Source organism: Lepisosteus platostomus, chromosome 2, assembly GCF_059453375.1.
Source record: "Lepisosteus platostomus isolate fLepPlt1 chromosome 2, fLepPlt1.hap1, whole genome shotgun sequence".
In the NCBI taxonomy this organism is placed as follows: Eukaryota; Metazoa; Chordata; class Actinopteri; order Semionotiformes; family Lepisosteidae; genus Lepisosteus; species Lepisosteus platostomus.
The window spans coordinates 3,539,991-3,557,946 of NC_142612.1; the positions used below are offsets into that span (position 1 = coordinate 3,539,991).

At 49.3% G+C, this 17,956-nt stretch overlaps 1 protein-coding gene across 9 annotated transcripts; it reads right to left on the reverse strand.

The window, feature by feature from the left end:
- Positions 1–73: 73 nt before the first annotated feature.
- zc3h13 (zinc finger CCCH-type containing 13) lies at positions 74–17,423 on the reverse strand. 9 transcript variants are annotated; one of them, XM_088646203.1, is made up of 21 exons: positions 17,230–17,423; positions 16,096–16,227; positions 15,669–15,778; positions 15,095–15,209; positions 14,484–14,592; positions 14,141–14,268; positions 12,982–13,020; positions 12,710–12,861; positions 11,840–12,037; positions 10,834–11,004; positions 10,392–10,717; positions 9,517–9,930; positions 8,708–8,929; positions 7,428–7,881; positions 7,110–7,216; positions 5,618–6,766; positions 4,554–4,997; positions 3,472–3,618; positions 2,785–2,985; positions 1,772–1,935; positions 74–1,439 (listed from the first exon to the last, which is right to left on the reverse strand). In XM_088646203.1, the coding sequence occupies exons 2-21, from the start codon at positions 16,210–16,212 to the stop codon at positions 1,269–1,271; spliced, it is 4,938 nt and encodes a 1,645-aa protein (XP_088502329.1). In that variant the 5' UTR covers positions 16,213–16,227; positions 17,230–17,423; the 3' UTR covers positions 74–1,268. The 9 variants fall into 9 exon arrangements, with proteins under 9 accessions (XP_088502329.1, XP_088502312.1, XP_088502321.1 ...); XM_088646186.1 differs by having other exon boundaries at positions 8,708–8,950; XM_088646195.1 differs by having other exon boundaries at positions 10,392–10,720.
- Between the last annotated feature and the right edge of the window lie 533 nt (positions 17,424–17,956).

The window sequence follows — 17,956 nt, forward strand, 5'->3', positions numbered from 1 at the left end:
ATGGTACAGTCCATTAAAAAAAAAACCTTTCAAGAGCAATATGAATTCAACTTAGTATAAAAATACACATAGATCTGAGCCTTGAGTTTAATCTAAGAAAAAAATGTCAGTTACAGTAGAGATATGAAAGTCTCACATTTCAGTTCCATCAGGAAAACCGAAGTGAGCTACTGCAGGAAACCTCCCTCTGAGCAAATTGCACCTAAATGGCTGGAAGAGCCTGGTAAATGGGTTGAATTGAGCCAATAGTGATAGTGTTTAGGGTACAAGCAGAGTTTCACTAAAAACCTGTATCCACGTAAACAAGGCTCTGCTGTTCTAGCTTCTCACTAAATTATTCATACATGTTTGTGCATTCCTTGCTATTAGTAACCTTAAGATTGGTAAAATCGGCAGAATGTTTGTAGTGCTGGTACTGGGAGACCCTTAGTTCAGCTGGGTTTCATTTCATGACCTGGTATTCTCTGGTTTAGACAATACTACTTGTTTAGACTTGTCTATCTGTTCCTTGCTTTAAAAAATACCCAGTAACAACTGTATCGTTCTAGATGCCTAAGCTCTTGAAACTTTATTCAAATTCTCTTCACCTGAACATTTTGGACTCCTGTATCATAACAGGTAATGAGTAATTTATGATGAACAGAAATGGAGGAGTGGCAATTAATCAGATATGGCCAGTGTATTTCTATCCTTCTACAGAGGTCCAATTTGACAATTGAAGTAACACTAATATCTTAACAAGGGCAGTTCTGAAATCTGGAAAACGGTACAGAATTGATACAAATATATGACACATTCAGTTTTGTAAGAGCTCAAAGCAAGTTTAAAAGTTTATCTCAGATAAAGACTTACATCTATTAGCCTCTAATTAACTACTTGTCAGGGACAAAAATAACAAGATATGGGTCCCCCAGGACCAGGGTTAAGTATTACAGGTCCCACATCTGTTATCTCAGGAAGTGATCCTGATCTGATCTGAAATCTGATTCTTTCATGTAGTAAAACTACATCATAAAGAAACTGTACATCTCTCTCCAAAGAGCAACAAAATCTAATGGTCTGTTTAATAACCAATGCACAAAATTAAATTTTAGTACAGTATGTTAAAAAGAACAAAATGGCAGAACAAAAAAAGCATTTTCCGTACACTGCTCTAAAAATGATTTGCTGAAACATTATTACAAATTCAGTGCAACGCACAGGACTTCCCCCATAGGCTAGCAATTACCAGTCTCTATGAAGTCTTTCCAAAGTGAGGGACTGTAAACTTAAGTTACGCACACTTCAGGTTGTGCGCTTGGCGGAGAAAGTGTGCTGCTTTCAGTCTTTTCCTGGTTCTGGGGCTGACCCGCTGTCTTTCTCTTGAACAAGCGGATACTCAGCTGTAGCAATTCATTGTCCACCACTTGAGCACTGGCGTACACCTGTTTTGTTGCTCCCTGTGGAATTAAACAGAAGGGAAGTGGAGTTACTTTTCAATTTCAGAGAATGTCATGGATAAAGTGTACGTCGGTAAACGTTTAACAAAGGCATCACACTTTTGACGGGTCTGTGTCCCACACGTCTTTCTGTACCCTCGCCAGGCTTGACATTCAGTCGGTTAAATCAACCTTCTCAACCTGAGCCCAATCAAGTCTCACTAATGATGGTGTGCTTAAAAAAAATGCTTACCTAGCACATCCACGTAAATCAAAACAGAGTACAGAAAATCAACCACCTGACTTCCGAGATCAGTGAATCAGGACGCCTTCGGCGCACTGTAAGTGCTCACCTTGTCGTTCTTCAGCAGCTGTTTGCGGATGGCGATGTCTCTCCGCGAGCAGAGGGCCTTGCAGCACGGCCCCAGGTTACTCAGCAGGCCCGCTCTCTCCTCTCTCCGGTTCAGAGCAGCCATGTTCAGGGCTCCCAGCTCGTGTTCGAACAGCTTATCAGCATCTGGGGAAAGGGGACACTGCTCAGACCCATGCTGAAGGGAAAGCATTTACACTGACAGATAACCCTTTTCTAAATGGCACCTGGACAGCTCACTTGTGCATGTGGTTCACACCCTGAGAACTACCTCAACAGCGAGACTGAATAAAAAGTGTGCTCAGCCGTCTGCAGTTCAAAAGTAAGGCAAATTCAAATACACTGTAATCAACAGCTGCCTTTAAAATATTTCGTTTTCCAAGAATATTCTGCTCTTAATTAAAAAAAATAATCTTCAGTTCTTTTTAGAATAAAAGAACAGTTGAAAACAACAGGAGGCCATTCAGTCCACCTCACCCCCACAGCTTGACAGCGGGGATCCAAGGACCTCAGCCAGCTGCTTCTTGAAAGAAGCCAGACTAGCGGATTCAACAGCTAACTTGTACGTTCCCACAGCCCTTTATAGGAAGAAATCCTCCCCCCCGGGCTACATTTTAAAAACACTCCCCCCCGCTTAAACTTATCTTTCCATAAATCTTCATGAAATAATTATATGCAATTAAAAAAAAACAAATGTTCCGTCATGCCCCAAACAGTCATTAACAGAACAGCACGAGCTGCATCCCTTTTAAACGAACTGATACAGCGGTTGTCCTGTTCACATCAGCAGCTCCATTGTTTTAGTAGGAAATATGACTGGTGGATTGCCTTACTAAGACTCAATTAAAAGCTAACACGGTCCTTTACCCGCTTTAACAATTTCTATGCCGAGTAAATTCCACAAAACATGCAGGGCCCTGTAACTGCAGGGCGGAGGGATGTGGGTGGTGAATTGTACTGTAATGCAGGACCAGCTGAGCAACCTACAGGACATACCCTTGGGGTCCTCCAGCTCCCCGCTGCAGACGTCCTTGACTCGGGAGAAGAGGTCGGCTCCAGCCAGGCGCTTGGAGATGCCCGTCCTCAGGAGCACCGCCCCCGGAGTGAACTTCAGCAGAGCTGCTCCGGCCTCCCGGGACTCCTTCTTCTGCTTAGGCATCAGGCTGGACCAATCCACGTCAATCACATCCAGAGGATCTGCAACACGGCCCACACCGCTTTCAGCTCTGTGCACGGCAGTCCGCCACAGGAAGGGAAGTCTGTCTCCTTCACCCTTACTAACATTACCTACTTAGTCAATGATATTCTGCCCCCCCCCCAAAAAGACTTAATAGGCCAAGGCAATTGTGCAAAATATTCCAAAGCCGTTCATTTTTTACGGGAGCACACACCCGAGCCTTCTTTAAAAGCATGGGCAAGAGGAAAAGCACTGAAAACTGCTCTGCTAGAACATAAATCCTGATCTCTTTATAAAGGACCTTTCATGGTGGATCTTGCAGAACTTTAGTTTTAGAGGCAAGGCTCTTGAATACAGAATTAAAGGCTAGTTATAAAAGTGAACTGTGCCGATGATGGTTGCTGGTACATCACCAGGCACTGAATGTAATTTAAGCAGTAAGCATCTTAGAAAAATGCTATATAAAGATCCTTTTAATTATGAAGGTTATCCGTCTCCAGCAATACCTGGCATATTTTCTTCATCCTGATGGTCTTCTTTCTTCTGTGCGCTGTCGGCCAGTATCTCGTCCAGCTCATCATCGCTGATGGGCTCATACTCCTCGCCGCCTGACACCATGGACTGCACTTCATCTGCTTTCCCATCATCCTCACCTACAGGAAGACGCATGAAGGGTCACAAAAGCACCTTCACCGTGGGACAGCTGTGACAGCACGAGGCTTGTGAAGAGTTACATCTGCCCCAACCAAGCATTTCATATCTAAGGTGCTTCTGATATAAGCATCTGCCAAATGAATAAAGGTAAATCTAAACAAAATGCAAATAAAAATCAGATGCCAAATAGGCGAAGTGTCTCAACATATGTGTTGTACATGCGTACATTTTAGGTATCGCCTACAAATGCCTTCCAAGTGAAAACAGGGGACAAAGAAAAGTATCCCAGCAAAATGTCACAAATTCCTTAAATTGGTAGTTCAATATTCATGAATTTGGATTGTGTGTGGGAACTGTGCAGAGATGCCATTGTTATGAGCTAGATCGCGTGTTAGGGGTTGAATCAACTTGAAGCACAGCAAAAACGCCGTAAGTGCACTTTTGAAACAGTACAATGCCGATTCGGAATGTCAATGATAAGGCACAATCAGGACATCCACACGCATCAACACCGGCACCAGACAAAGGAATCGGGGTTCCACACTTCTGTTGCCAGAAGCTGAAGGCTACAACCATCATTTGACTCTGCAATTCACATTGACGCCCCTAATCGATATTAATGCAGATCAAGGTGCTTAGACAAGGATGATTACACACTGCTTTAGGAATGCTTCATGGATTGCAGATCTAATTATTTTCTGAAACATTTTAAGGCAGTATTTAATGACCGATGCAGCTCATGTCTTTGAGTGAACACAAGGAAATGTGAAAGACAAAGCTACACATAATACCGTTGTAAAGCAGAATTATTTAGTGCTATTTAGTGTCTGAAATCACGGGTAATATTTCTTTAATAAAAGGCAAGAATCTGGGGAGAGATGTTTCCTCAATCCTCTTTCCTAAGCCAAACCCCTCTGTATTTCAGTGACTCTACCATCTACGCTGTCCGGCTTCTCCGTTTCCTGCACGTCCTCCGTGACACGCAGGGTGTCCAAAGTCTTTTCCGGCCTGACTGCCTCAGAGGTCATGCTCTCCCGCGGCACGGGCTCCAAGTCCCTCTCCGGCTTTGGCTCAGTCCTTTTCATCTCGCTGTGCGCAGGGGCCTCCAGGAGCCTCTCGCGGTCCCGGTCTCTCTCGTGGGCCTCGGGCGGGTGCCTCTCTCTCTCGGGGTCAGCGTCCCTCTTCCTCGGCTCCCGGCTCCGGACGGGCTCCCTGCCGCGGCCCCAGTCCCGGCCGTCCTTGCGCTCCCTGTCCCTGTCAAACGGCTCCCGGTCCCTCTCCCGCTCCCTGCTGTCATAGGACCCCGCTCGGGAACGAGCCTGGCGCTCCGACTCCGGGGAACTCCGGCGCGAGCTGTGGCTCCGGGAATCCTGGCGGTCTGGGGAGAAAGAAACAAAACAACCCTCCTGTTAAAAAAAAAAAATACACAGACTCCTGAAATCATTTTTAGTCCATTCGGCTCTTTGAAAGTGGATGACATGGAAGTTGTGAACAATTAGCAACACTGTCAAAGAAGATGCGAGCTGCATCATCCTCGCTCTATATCATCCATCCGTGATCAGGATCCCACTTCTCCTAGGCACGGCTTGCAGCAATCCTAAAATTATTCCGGAAAAACAGGGGCTGCCAGTCTATTGTGGGGCACAGACTGGTCTCCGTAAGGAAAACTGAAGAGACAACTGAGTGTCTTTGCAAGGAGGGAAGAAACCAGCACACCCAGAGAAACTTTAATGAATATGGGAAGAACATGCATTGGGTTACAAAAAACATCAAATGATATTGCCTAGATTTCGGTAATACCGCAGTGCTCTTAAACCTAGCGTCTTGCAAAAGATTCTGCAAGTCGCAATTTGTAGAATTTGTAGAATCGCAATAGAAACTCCAGCAAGCAGAGTGTTACGGTAGTCAATTTCGGGAAAAGACAAACGTGTTGATGTGCAAAACAAACACCGCACCACCACCCCCGGGCGGTTCAGAGGAGCTCTCCGCTGGTCTTACCCGACGACGTGCTGCGGCTGGGCTCCCCGCGCTTCAGCTGATCGATGCGGGATTTCCTCTCTACGGGCAGCTCCACGGCAGAGCCCTTGTCCCTGTCGCGGTCTCTGTCCCGGTCGCGTGAGCCCCCCTGGAGCCTCCTCCTGCGGACGCCGTGGTCCTCCCCGCCGCGGTGCGTCGACTCGCTGGAGGGAGACCTGAGGTGGCGCGAGGACGCGCGGCTCTGGTTGCTGCACTGGCTGTTGCTGCGCTTCTGCTCCGGGACTTTGCGCAGGAGGTGCTGGGGCATCAGGGGCTGCAGGGTAATCGGGGGCTGCTGCAGCAGAGAGGGCGGCTCTTGAGCCAACAGAGGAGCGATCGGAGGTTCTGCTCTCTCTTTGCCCTTCAGTCCCTTCTTGGGAGCCTCCGGCGGGGCTCGCTCTCTCTCGACAGGAGGCAGCGAGACCATGTCGGCCCGCTCGGGGACGTCTTCGTCGGACCAGTCGCTGAAGGTGGCGTCGGCCTTGTGGGGCGGGCAGGCCCCCGGGGCAGGAGTCTTCTCGGGAGCCTGGGCAGGGTAGCCGTCCTTGACGGCGGACGGCCCCAGCAGGGGCGGCGTCCTCGGGCCCCGCTTCTTCTTGCTCGGCGGCTGGGCCGCCTCCTCTTCCGAGATGTCGGACTCCCCGCCTCGCGAGTGCTTGCGCTTCTTCTCCACCGTCTTCTTCTTGGGCCCCTTCCTGGGGGACTGCAGCGGCGCCTCTTCGGCGGCCGGCGCCGGAGGCTCCGGGTTGAACCTCTCCGTCCCGCTGCCTCCATCCTCCTCCTTGCGGTTCTTCTTCAGGCCCTTCTTCTGGGACTTGGTCTTCTTCTTGCCCTCCTCGTGGGCGGCCTCTCTCTCTTCCACGGGCGGGTCCAGCGGCTCCTTGCCCCTGCGGGGGTCCGGGCCCCCGGCCGTGCCAGTGTCCAGGAGGTGATCCCTCTGCCGCTCTGCTCTGGCAGCCCCCCGGTCTCGGAGATCGGGCTCCTCGTGCCTCGTCCTGGTGCCGTCTTTCCGCTCGGCCTTCCGGTCCTCCTCCTTCCAGCGGCCGGCCTTCTCCTCGGCGGCGGGGCGCGGCGGGGAGCGAGACGGGTCCTGGGGTCGCACCACCTGGCTCAGCAGCCTGTGCTTCTCACCTGGCGGGACAGGGCAAATTTAAAAGGGACACTATGAGTCAATGAAACTAACAGCCTTAGTAATGACAACGATACAAATGCACTGTCCAGGAGGTCATCATCCAAAGGATACATATTTTTCTACTGGTGACTAAAAATCAATTTTAATTGGCTGATATAATTATTTATAAGCATCTTTGTAAGGTTTCCAGAACTCCCCCTTGGACTATAGGCACATAGATTTTAAATTCTACTTTTCCCACTGTTTAATACAATCTGCATCTATTGCCTTAAAGAAGAGGCTGCAGACCAAGCTCCACCGGTCAGTGTGGAGTGCTGTACGTCTTGTGCTTAGGAGGCTTACTTTTCTCCTCTGCGCTGTTGTAACCGTCACTGTCTGGGCTGGCGTCTCTAGCTCTCTTAGGGGAGGGACGTGGGCTGGGGCTGCTGTCCACACGGTGCCTCTTCCGGCTGCGCAGGGGGCGAGAGACAGAGGCAGGATTAAACGCCGCACACCGCCGCGGGAAAAAACGACAAGCGACACAACACAAAACGTCAGATCAGGCATCTACATTTTTTTAACTGGCACCTGGATTATAAAAACAGACCGCTGATTTGTAAATGTCCAACGTAACACTAGCGTTGTCGAGTGACACCGTTGGGTCACCCCGAGGACCCTCACCTGGGCTTCCGGTCTTCATGCGCGTCCCTGACGACGCGATCCTCTCGCTGTTCGTCCCGCCGGTCTCGTCGCTCCTCCCTTCCTTTGTCTCGGTCGTCCCAGTCTCTCTGCCTGTCCCTCTCGCGCTGCTCCCTCTCGCGCTCCCTGTCCTTCCTCTCCCTCTCCCTCTCCTCCCTCTCGCGCTCCCTCTCCCTGTCCCTCTCGCGCTCCCTCTCCCGCTCCCTGGCTCGCTCGCGCTCCGCCTCCCTCTCCTTCTCCCGCTCCTTCTCCCTCTCCCTCTCCTTCTCCTTCTCCCGCTCCCTTTCCCTCTCCCGCTCGCGGTCCCGCTCCCTCTCCCTGGCCCGGTCTTCCCGCCTGTCCTCCCCCCTGTCGGCCCTGCGCTCGTCCCTCCTGTCCTCTCGCTCCGGCTCGTCGCTGCGGCCCTGGTGCCTGGCGGGCGAGGCGGCTCTCTGATCTGAAACACAGCAGCGGGCGAAACACCTGAGTCCTCCAATACGGCAGAGGGGGGTGAGACAAAGCGCTACATGAGTGACCGCGGAGGGGCGCTTCATCTGCCTGGAAGCTGTACCGCTACGTGGATTCTCCATGTAGCGCGGCATGCCAGGGATCTTCTGGCAAATCCGCTTGCACACAGCACGCATCTGCACGCAGCTCAAGACTTGGCTAATAACAGCTGTGATTGCTACGAATAATCAGATATTTGGCTGCAATGTTTGAGGTAATCAAACATCAGGTAGTCGTTATCATGCTCATTCGTTGTTATCTGGTTTAATATACACTGCCAGTCGGAATGATGGGGACACCACACCTGGAAACCCTCTGAAGAGGATACCACAAGCTGGGCGAAATGCGCAAATTGCAATATTAAAGTAACCGGTCTCCACATTGGCGAAACTTATTTTGTCCGTGTCATAACATGCCACTACCGATGCAAGGGGGAGACAAGAGGTCTTTAGTCCTATACTAGGGGGTTGCAACATGAAACATTCCACATACCCCTGCTGTAAGGAAACTGCAGCCGTGATTGCTAAGAACAGTCGAATATTTGGAGGCAGTGTTGGAGGTAATCAAACATCAGGTACTAGTTATATGTTCAACGTAGTTTAAAGTACACTTGCACCTAGTGTCCAATCTAACCTTGTGAGCACAGATTCGGCAAAAGCAGGTGATTTAAGATTCAACAAATGGAAAGGCTTAACCACGCCCTGTAAGGAGGTCAAGAAGAACCCGCCTGACAGTGTGGGAACTGACCACCGCGGAGACCGGTCTACGCCTCTCACCTCTGTCCCTGGCGTCCCGGCGATCGCGCTCCGCGTGACCGCCCCGCCGGTCGAAGGACGCGTCGCGGGCCTGTTCCCGGCGGTCGCCCTCGTAGCGCTCCCGCTCCGCCCCCCTGTCGGAGCCCCGCTCCGCGTAGCTGCCGCGCGACTCCCAGTTCTCGTGGAAACTGCTGCCGCTGCCGCTGTGGCCGTCTAGCTGGGCCCCCCGCGAGCCGCGGATGCCTGACGTCAGAAGAGAGGCTGCTTTAAAATGGGTGAAAAAGACTCGATGACGTCCTTGCATAAGCCACAGGCTAGTCTTCATCTTCCACTAGACTGCCTTTCTTTAAAGAGAAAGACGATTCCTCGCACACTCCCTGTCTTAGAGCTCATTCGGCCCCCAAACGCGTGGACTAAAGGTGGCAAGAAGTGAATAACTGCAGTTACAACCAGTTACTTCATATTTCTAATGAGGGACAAAACAGGTACCATCAAAGTTCTGGCTCCAAACCACGTAAGGGGGACCGTTTTCTTAAAAGTTTCATCACTAGTAGCCTCCTGAAGCTTTGTGTTTGAAGAGATCTGGACTTGATGGAAACTGCAGCAAGCAGTTTATGTTCCGCACCAATACGTTCAATATGTACGTTGCACACAAACAAGCCGTGGTGAGAATGACGTCAACGATCAAAACAGAAGACTGAAACCGTACGTTTCGTTGAAATACTTCGGGAATCTATTACGCTCTAACGAAGATGACAGTACTACTGCCATGATAAAGGCTTCTGCTAAGGGAACCCCCATGAGCAGTGATGAAAACCGGGTCTTTTTACCCTTCTCGGCTGGCTCCGCCCCTCGGCCCCGGCCCCGGCCCGCCCTCTCGCTGCGGGTGTCGCTCCGGGTGTCGCTGCGGGGCTCGCTCCTGGCGTCTCCGCGGCCGCCCTCCTCCTTGGCGTGGCCCCGGCCGTAGCCCCGCTCCTCCTGCGCGGGCTCCTCCTTGCGGTGCGCGTCCGCGCGGTCCGCGCGGTCCCGCTCCCGGTGCTCGTGGGAGTCGCGGGAGGAGCGGGCGTCGGCGCGGGGCTCCTTGGCGTCCCGGTGCGCCTCGCGCCCGTCCCGCGCCTCCCTGCGATCCCGCGCCTCCCGCCGCTCCCGGGCCTCCCGGTCCTCCCGGGCCTCCCGCGAGGAGCTCTGCTCCGCCTCGTAGTCCCGCTCGTCCCTGGAGTCCTTCTCCCGCTTCCCGCGGCCCTCTGCCCAAACACACAGCGGGAAGAAGGGCGACGTTAACGCCTCTGCGCCCATTTCCGGAGCCGAACAGGAATCGCGCATCCTAATTGATCCTGCAACGCTCTTTCAACACGTCCACTCACACATCGTGCGCCGTTACTCCTCCTGGCTTTTAATGATGACATTAATTTGATCAACAATTCATTCTTGTGCGAACACCAGGAAGAAAACTTCAGAATGGTGCCTGGACAAGGCAAAGAGCTAAATAGCTGTCCCAAGCATGCTAAGGAGGTACGACAAAAATGACACTGGTTGGAGCAGTTATTTCAAAAACCTGGCTACGGCACAAAGCTTGAAGTGGATCAAGAACACCACGAGGGTTTGTTCACCACGACCGGACCGATTTCAAAGCAGGGCTCTGTGTTTGGCTCATCAGCTCCGCCCAGCGGGCGGTGGGGGGGGAGAGCGTGACCGCGAGCCGTACCGTCTCTGCGCTCGTGGCGGCGGTCGTGGGCGCTGGGGCTCCTCTCCCTCTCCGGCCTGGCCTTCTCTCTGCCCTGGGAGTGGTGGCGCCCGGGGCTGGCCCGGCGCGGCGGGGGCGGCGGCGGCGGGGAGGAGGCCCGCTGCGCGGCGGGGGAGCGCGAGCGCCTCGGGGCCGGGGAGGCCGCCGGCTCGCGCGGGTAGGGCGAGGCCGAGCGCCGGCGGCGGGGCGAGGGGGAGGGCCTCTGCGCCGAGGAGCCCGAGTGGGAAGAGGGCGAGTGGTGCCGGGGGGGAGTCGGGGTGTGGCGGTGCGGAGGCGGCGTGGAAGACCTGCTGAACACACCAGAGAGAAAGACACCCTTCAGACACGGCGGAGGGGAAAGACTGCGGTCCTGCAAGGCGAGGATGAGGCACAGGAGTGGGCGGGGGGAGGAGATCTGGAGTACCTGTGGGATGGGGACAGGGGAACTTTGTGAGCTGCAGGTCTGGACACGCCGGGGGAGGCCGATTTCCTCCTGGCCGAGGGAGAGGTCTCCCGGGAGGGCGAGGAGCTGCTGCCCGAGCGGGCCTCGGGGCTGAGGGACCGCTTCGGCTTGTGGGAGCTTTCCGAACGATCCCTGCGCACACAAATACAAGAGGCGCATCTTAGCCGGCAGTCAGCAACCGAGCCATCAAAACGGACACCAAGCCACAATGCACTGTGAACAAAACCAACAGCAGGTTTCTCCTCACCAGACATCCGCTGCGACTAACATTTCATGCAACGCTTTAAATCACAGCCATTAACTGCATTATAATGGAATTATGGCCATAAATATCTTGAACACAGATTATGGGGGTAATTATAACATTCCTGTTATATAATAATTTCAAACACTTATATAGTGCTTTTCTGGACACTCCACTAAAAGCGCTTTACAGGTAATGGGGATCCCCTCCACCACCACTGTGCAGCCCCACCTGGATGATGCAACAGCAGCCATAGTGCACCAGAACGCTCACCACACCTCAGCTCTCAGTGGGGTGGAGAACAGAGTTCAGAGATGGGGGTTATTAGGAGGCCATGATTTATAAAGACCAATGGGAAATTTGGCCAGGACGCCAGGGTAACACCCCTACTCTTTTCGAGAATCGCCCTGGGACTTTTAATGACCACAGAGAGTCAGGACCTCGGTTTGACATCTCATCCAAAGGACGGCGCCCTTTTTACAGTATAGTGTCCCCGTCACTATACTGGGGCTTTAGGACCCACACACACCGCAGGGTGAGCACCAACTGCTGGCCCCACTAACACCTCTTCCAGCAGCAACCTTAGCTTTCCCAGGAGGTCTCCCATCCAGTACTGGCCAGGCTCACAGCTGTTGATCTTCAGTGGGCTGCCAGTTTTGAACTGCAGGGTGACGTGGCTGCTGTCAGACCGTATTGCACAGCGTCTGTATGTCATTTCCTTACCTACGTTTCTCCTTCTTCTCCTTGTGCTTTTCTGCATCCCTGCCCCTATCTTTGGCCTCTTTGGGCTTCTCCTCCACCTTTTCTTTAGTCTTGTGTTTCCCTTTGTGCTTCTTACTGACGGGGTTCTCCTCCTGGGCTGGAGGAGGAGGGCTCGGGGTGCGAGGCCCTTTCTTTTTCCCATGGATGATCTTGGATGATCTGAAAGGAAACAGCGCAAGGATGTGAAGATCTCAAAACTCCAAAACACCCTCTAGAATGGCATCAAGAATGAGTTGCTGGAGCACCTGCTAAGAGACCCCCTGGCAGGCAGGGGGGTCCTCCACAATGACAGAACCAAACGTTTCCACAAATATCTTCTACTGTATATTTAACACTGCTGTGCAAAGAATGACAGTACTCTTCCTGATTAAACACAAAGGAGGACAGTCAATGAATTCCACACTATAAAACCTTTGCAAAGCAAGAGGTTGTGAACACTCAGTTTTTCTGGAGTCCATCAGAAACATGTCGCACCAGCCTTTCCATAATGCTGATACGGTGCACGCTGCTCCTACAGCTTTGCAGCAGAATCTCACATCGCATTAATCAAAACACCTGCATCCCAGATATTGGGCTCGGCCTCGTTCTGAAGACAAAAGGTGACCTAGGAACACGTGAAAACTGATCCGTTCGAGCGCTTTTCACAGCTTCTGTGCAAAATCGCATGTGCATTCGTCAAATCAATTGTAAAAGACAGATGTCAGTAAGAAGTGCACAGATATCAATGATTTCCTTCACTTCTCAGCATTAGAGGAATACTTGAAATTCGAAACACAACGTATGAAAAAACATCACCCCTCTTTAGCAGCTCTTTGAACATACAACACTGACCGTGCCTGATCCGATACAGGTGAGGAGACAACCGGGGTCTTTTTCTCCTTCTTGCTGGAGGAGACAGCTTTAGAGCTGGCTTTGTGTTTGGGTGATCCACTGGATTTTCTCGATGAAGGAGATCCTTTAGAACTGATAGGCTCAGGAGAGATCTTTAAAAATACACAAAAGAGCCATTAAATGACTTGTCTCGTTTCACACATGGCCTCCCTAATTAGGCAGCTTGTTCGCGGAGGGTGGAAACCACTAGGCCTGAAGACAAATAGCCTTACCTTTGAAAGGTTGCTATTCCTGCTCTTGTTGTTCTGTTCCTGTTAAAAAATGTTATAGTGTCATTTTTCTGGTAGTCTACACATTTCTTCAGTAGAATCTACATTACTTTACTTTTTAATAACATTTACACACACCCACAATTACACGTTACATCAAGGGGTGCCTGTAGTTGTTCACCTTAATACTTCATTTCATACTTCACAGACTTCATTTGGTCCACTGCTGAATGACTGAATGAATGAATGTTTGAAAATACTGGGATGCCTGTAGTCAGATGCCTGGAATCTGAATATTAACTCCATTTTTACAGCTACTGCCCTGCCTTTTAGTCTGCACTCCAAATTTATTGAAACCCATCATTCCCCAGTTTCAAAGAGGCCAAATCACTTTTTATATTGCCGCTGTAATGCCTTATTCTCAGCGACATAAACTGCAGATTGACTGAGATCCTGTATTCATTACGAAGGGCACTTCTGCCCAGTGAATCTGAGCACTGTCTATTCTGGCAACAGGAAATCAGCTGATGAAGGTGGAAGAAAGAAATCTGGCTGCACCATCTACCAGTCTGGCAACCCATGATGTCTAACAACCCCTGGCAGAAAGCCCACATCTTTCTCTTTTGCCTGCTCATGTGAATCTACAACAGGCCAGTCTCTAACAACCCTTTAGCACTTTGAATTGATTTCTTCAAACAAACACAACCCGTAATTCAATCATAAAACACAAGAAGTTGGCAAAGGCAATGTACAACAAACAATGTTTACGCATGAACACCTTAATTGCTACCTGTGTGTAAAGGAACAAATATTCAGAGCAGCTCTAAATTGTATGCTTGCCGAATTGTAGCTCAACACGAGTGGATTCTTTAGAATACCACTCAGCTATTACACACGGTTCACTTTTTTGAGCTGTGGATTAGCAATACAGGCCATCTTGACCAGATGACTTCTTGACTGTCTTATGTTATATTACAATTATGTAATATGTAATATGTTATATTACAACTAAGAGGTATCACTTTACTATTTAACAAACACTGAAAAATATTAGCACAAACGGTTTAACAGATGATTCTGATTTACATTTCTCAATAGTAAAACAAGGTTCAAAGAGAGGAAACATTATGAACGCACGAGTGAATTCCGAGAACACACATACCTCCTTTTTGATGACTATGTCTTCTCTTTTCTCCATGTTCTCTTGCTCCAGCTTCATTAACTCTCGCTGAATCTTCTGCCTTTTCATTTCCAGAGACAATTCATAATCGTAGTCCCCATTGTCAGAATCTGGAATTAAGCAATAACGAAGCCCGTCTCAGAGCAGGGCGCAAAAGGCGGTCCCAAGTCTGCGGAGTACGAGCTGCTCCAGCTCATGCGCGGGAATCCAACAGATTATGTGCTGGATGCGTAGACAGTATTGCCCTCTGGGGGGTGGGTGGGGTGGGTTTGGGGTATTCTATCCTCTCCGTGATTAAACTAACACGCTGGCGGTTCCACTCTACCTTCCCGACTGGCCTCCCACTCCGCCGGCTCGTCTTCGCTCTCTGGGGTGCGCTCCTTCGTTATCTTAATGTCTTCCTTCTCCCGGTGCCGGCTTCGCGAGGAGTCTCTCTGCCCGTCGTTCAGAGAACGAAAATCAGCTTTGTGACAAACGTCAAGGGCGATACATTTTTTTGACACGCGCATCCGGTTGTTCCTGTTCTACAGAGATGATCAGACTGACTCAGTACTTTGCCTTTGCTTCGGACCCATGCTGAACGAAGGCCCGCAGAGACGAGTTCTAACACAACTCCTGCACAATTGTGACGAAAGGTAGATGACGTCTACAAGAGTGTTTTAAAGGAATAAAATGAGAAAACTTTCACGACTATTTTAATGAGTATTTATAACTTTCATGAGTATTTTTTAATGTGATAAAATCCAAAAGCACTTCCCCAGGGTCTCGGACGGTAAATTGATTTCAAGGCGATATAAGAAGCCTCACTGTTTGGGTAAAAGAGGCCTTGGAGCAAGTGCTTGTCTAGTGTGTGCCCTGCAAATATACCCGTTTTTTGTACAGTTAAAAAAAAACAACATTAGAAGAAAAATCCACGCGGCCCGAGTACAAACTCACCCGAGCGGCAGGGGAGCTGGGTTCTTCGGGGTTTCTTTTCTGAGTATCAGGCTCTGCCTCCTGGCGTTTGTTCTTCATCCTCTCTCGGAGATCTCCAGTGGGCCTCTCGGGTGACCTGGAGGGTCAGAGAGAAGTGGCGTCACCAACACGGGAACGGCCGAGGTTAAATCCTACCTGCAACAACCAGGCTCCCTGTCCAGATCGATCGGCTTGACTCTTGTAAACGAGACGGAAAAGGGCACCGGAGTGAGCAACTCCGTTTACAAATACTTTACATTGTAAACATCGTTTAGGATAAAATACTTAAATTGTCCCCTTGGTGGGGGGGGGGCTGGGGGTGAATGAAGTATTTTGAATTTAAATAGAATTACGATCAAAAGTAAAAACAGTCACCATAAACAAAGCAGAGAGATAACGGGGAGCTTCTGGGAGGAAGTACGGTGCTAGCTATGAACAAAAAAATATTGAGGCTTTTGTTTTTAGTGCGCAATTTTTAAATATTAAGAAGCAAGAGTCGTTTCCAATAGTATATTTGAGCTGTGGCAGATTCATCACAAAAGCCCGATACACTCACCTTCTGTACGTACCACTGTATACTTTGCCTCGGGGCTGAGTTCCATGTGTGAACCGACACGTATTCCCGTAAATACAGCTGCCGGTCTTTAGCCAATTTCGACAGTGTGTCTACAAAAGAAAACCATCATCAGAAAGATGCACGACGTCAGACACCCAGAGCAATTCCCCCTCCCCTGTCGTTATCCATGTCAACCACTTCAAATTAACCCCACGCCAAAAGCGCGGCATCGAATGAACGCAACAGTAAAATCATTTATTACGATGGCCAATAAAAACAACTTGAGTCCCCCTGCCAATCAAATCTAAACTGTATTTTCCCCAGTTCCGTCTGCACCACATTTTGCAGCTCATCTGAAGAAAATCAACATGAAGTGCAAATCACTTTCTGTTAGTTTTTTTTTTTAAATTTGCTCAGAGATACATACTTCAGGATTACTTCCAGTACTCGGCCCAAGTCTCTCGAACACACTGGGTCGGCGAGAGCTGCTGTCAGATATGGTCTTAGAATTCTCCACTGTTACCTTCCTCCTGATCTTGGACATTCTGTACGGCTACAACTTTGGCACACAGACAGACACGAATTAAGAGTCAGAGTCAAAAAAAAAAAACACATGTCACCGGCCCCCATATTCTTAGCAGAATACATTAAAAAATAATAGTCAGGATGAGATAAATTAAGATGAGGGTGTTTAACAAATTAAATGTTGAATAGGGAACAAGTAAAGGTTATTTGCACGGTGAAAAAGTACCAGAGCTTGCAAGAAACTCAAAGTTTCGGCCGGATTTAACGAGCACAAGGCAACCTTTCCTTTTACGGCTCAGGTCCATTAGACCCAAATTTAGTTTCTGCCAAGCTTTTACAGAAGAGGATTAAAATCGTGTAGCTACTCTGACATGGTCACTTAACTGTGTTCTAGAATAACGTAGAAAAACAAATGCTTTAGGTGAAAGTTCCCCGGTGTATTTACACCAGTAAAAATATCTTCGCTCTTTTGTGATTGCTATACATTTACCATTTATACTAGGAAACGACAGTGCTTCAGAGACGTTTATAAATACAGCTACTAAAAAAAAAATACTTCTTAATTTGTCTGAAAAATACATCCGGTCAATGACTCTACAGACAGATGCACGTTGTGCAAAGACCGTGAACGTGAAAGAAGCCAAAAACTCTGTTGTTATCGTCCAATTTAATCACGGTTAACCAGCCTTTCATAGCAAGAGGGAGGACTGGCGGTATCGAACTATCAATTACTTCGGTTTGTGAAGTGGAGTAACTCCAGCCTGATCACAAACGAGTGGTCACGGCGTGAATAAACATGCAACACGGTATAAGGCCAAACAGATCTCGCTACACATGTCGAAAAGTATACTACGCTACAGAAACAAGAGTATTGTAAAACCCAAGACTTGACAATCAATAATTCTGCAGTCCAGCACAAGGGCACGGAACACAAAATGCTCCCAGACTGGACTCAAGGCTTATACTACGGCCTGCCTTTCTCTGCTTCCCCTAACTACAAACCACTGCAAAGAGAAATCAAAACAATCGCAATTACCCGTAAAATGCTAACCGGAGCCTTGTCCAGATCAAAAGTGTTTGTTTGTTTCAAAAGGAGGGGCGACAGGGAGGGGGCTTATTTCTTGAAATTATGAGTTATTGCCTTGCATTTCAAGCGCTCCTAGCTCCCAGCTCCTCTTCATTTCTCCCGTAACAACAGCTCCTCCACTATCCCATACTGCCCGGGCGGGGCGCAGGGCATTGTGGGAAACTGGGTGTATTAGGAGTCCAAAATGGTTGACGTGACTACAGTGTTCATGTTTTCAGGATTTACCAATCCGGTTCCTGCCCACCAGTTTAATTGAGCGAATAAGGTTTTTTTTTTTCCGCAAACTGAAAATTGGAGATTGTCGAAGCACAGTTGTTTTAATACAATCTCCTCCGAAACATTTAAAGAATTGAAAACTATTCAAATTAATCCTATTATTAAATTAAGAGCTCAGCTACAGCATGTAACTAACAAATCGGTTCGATCGAAATGCAACATTGCATTTACTTTGATTTACTCGACATTTTTTTACACAAGGTAATTAACAAAAATAAGTACAACTCATAAGTAAAGCAAGTAACTTTAGCTTAGATAAGTTATGCAGTGATCGGAAACCCAAACTAGGAACACACAATTGTCTTTAAAAACTTTGTTCATCAGTAGCGATTATTTCAAACCGGGTTTGGCCAGAAATGATCAGACTTTCTGTGGATTGCCTCTTGTGCTGAGTTCGTAA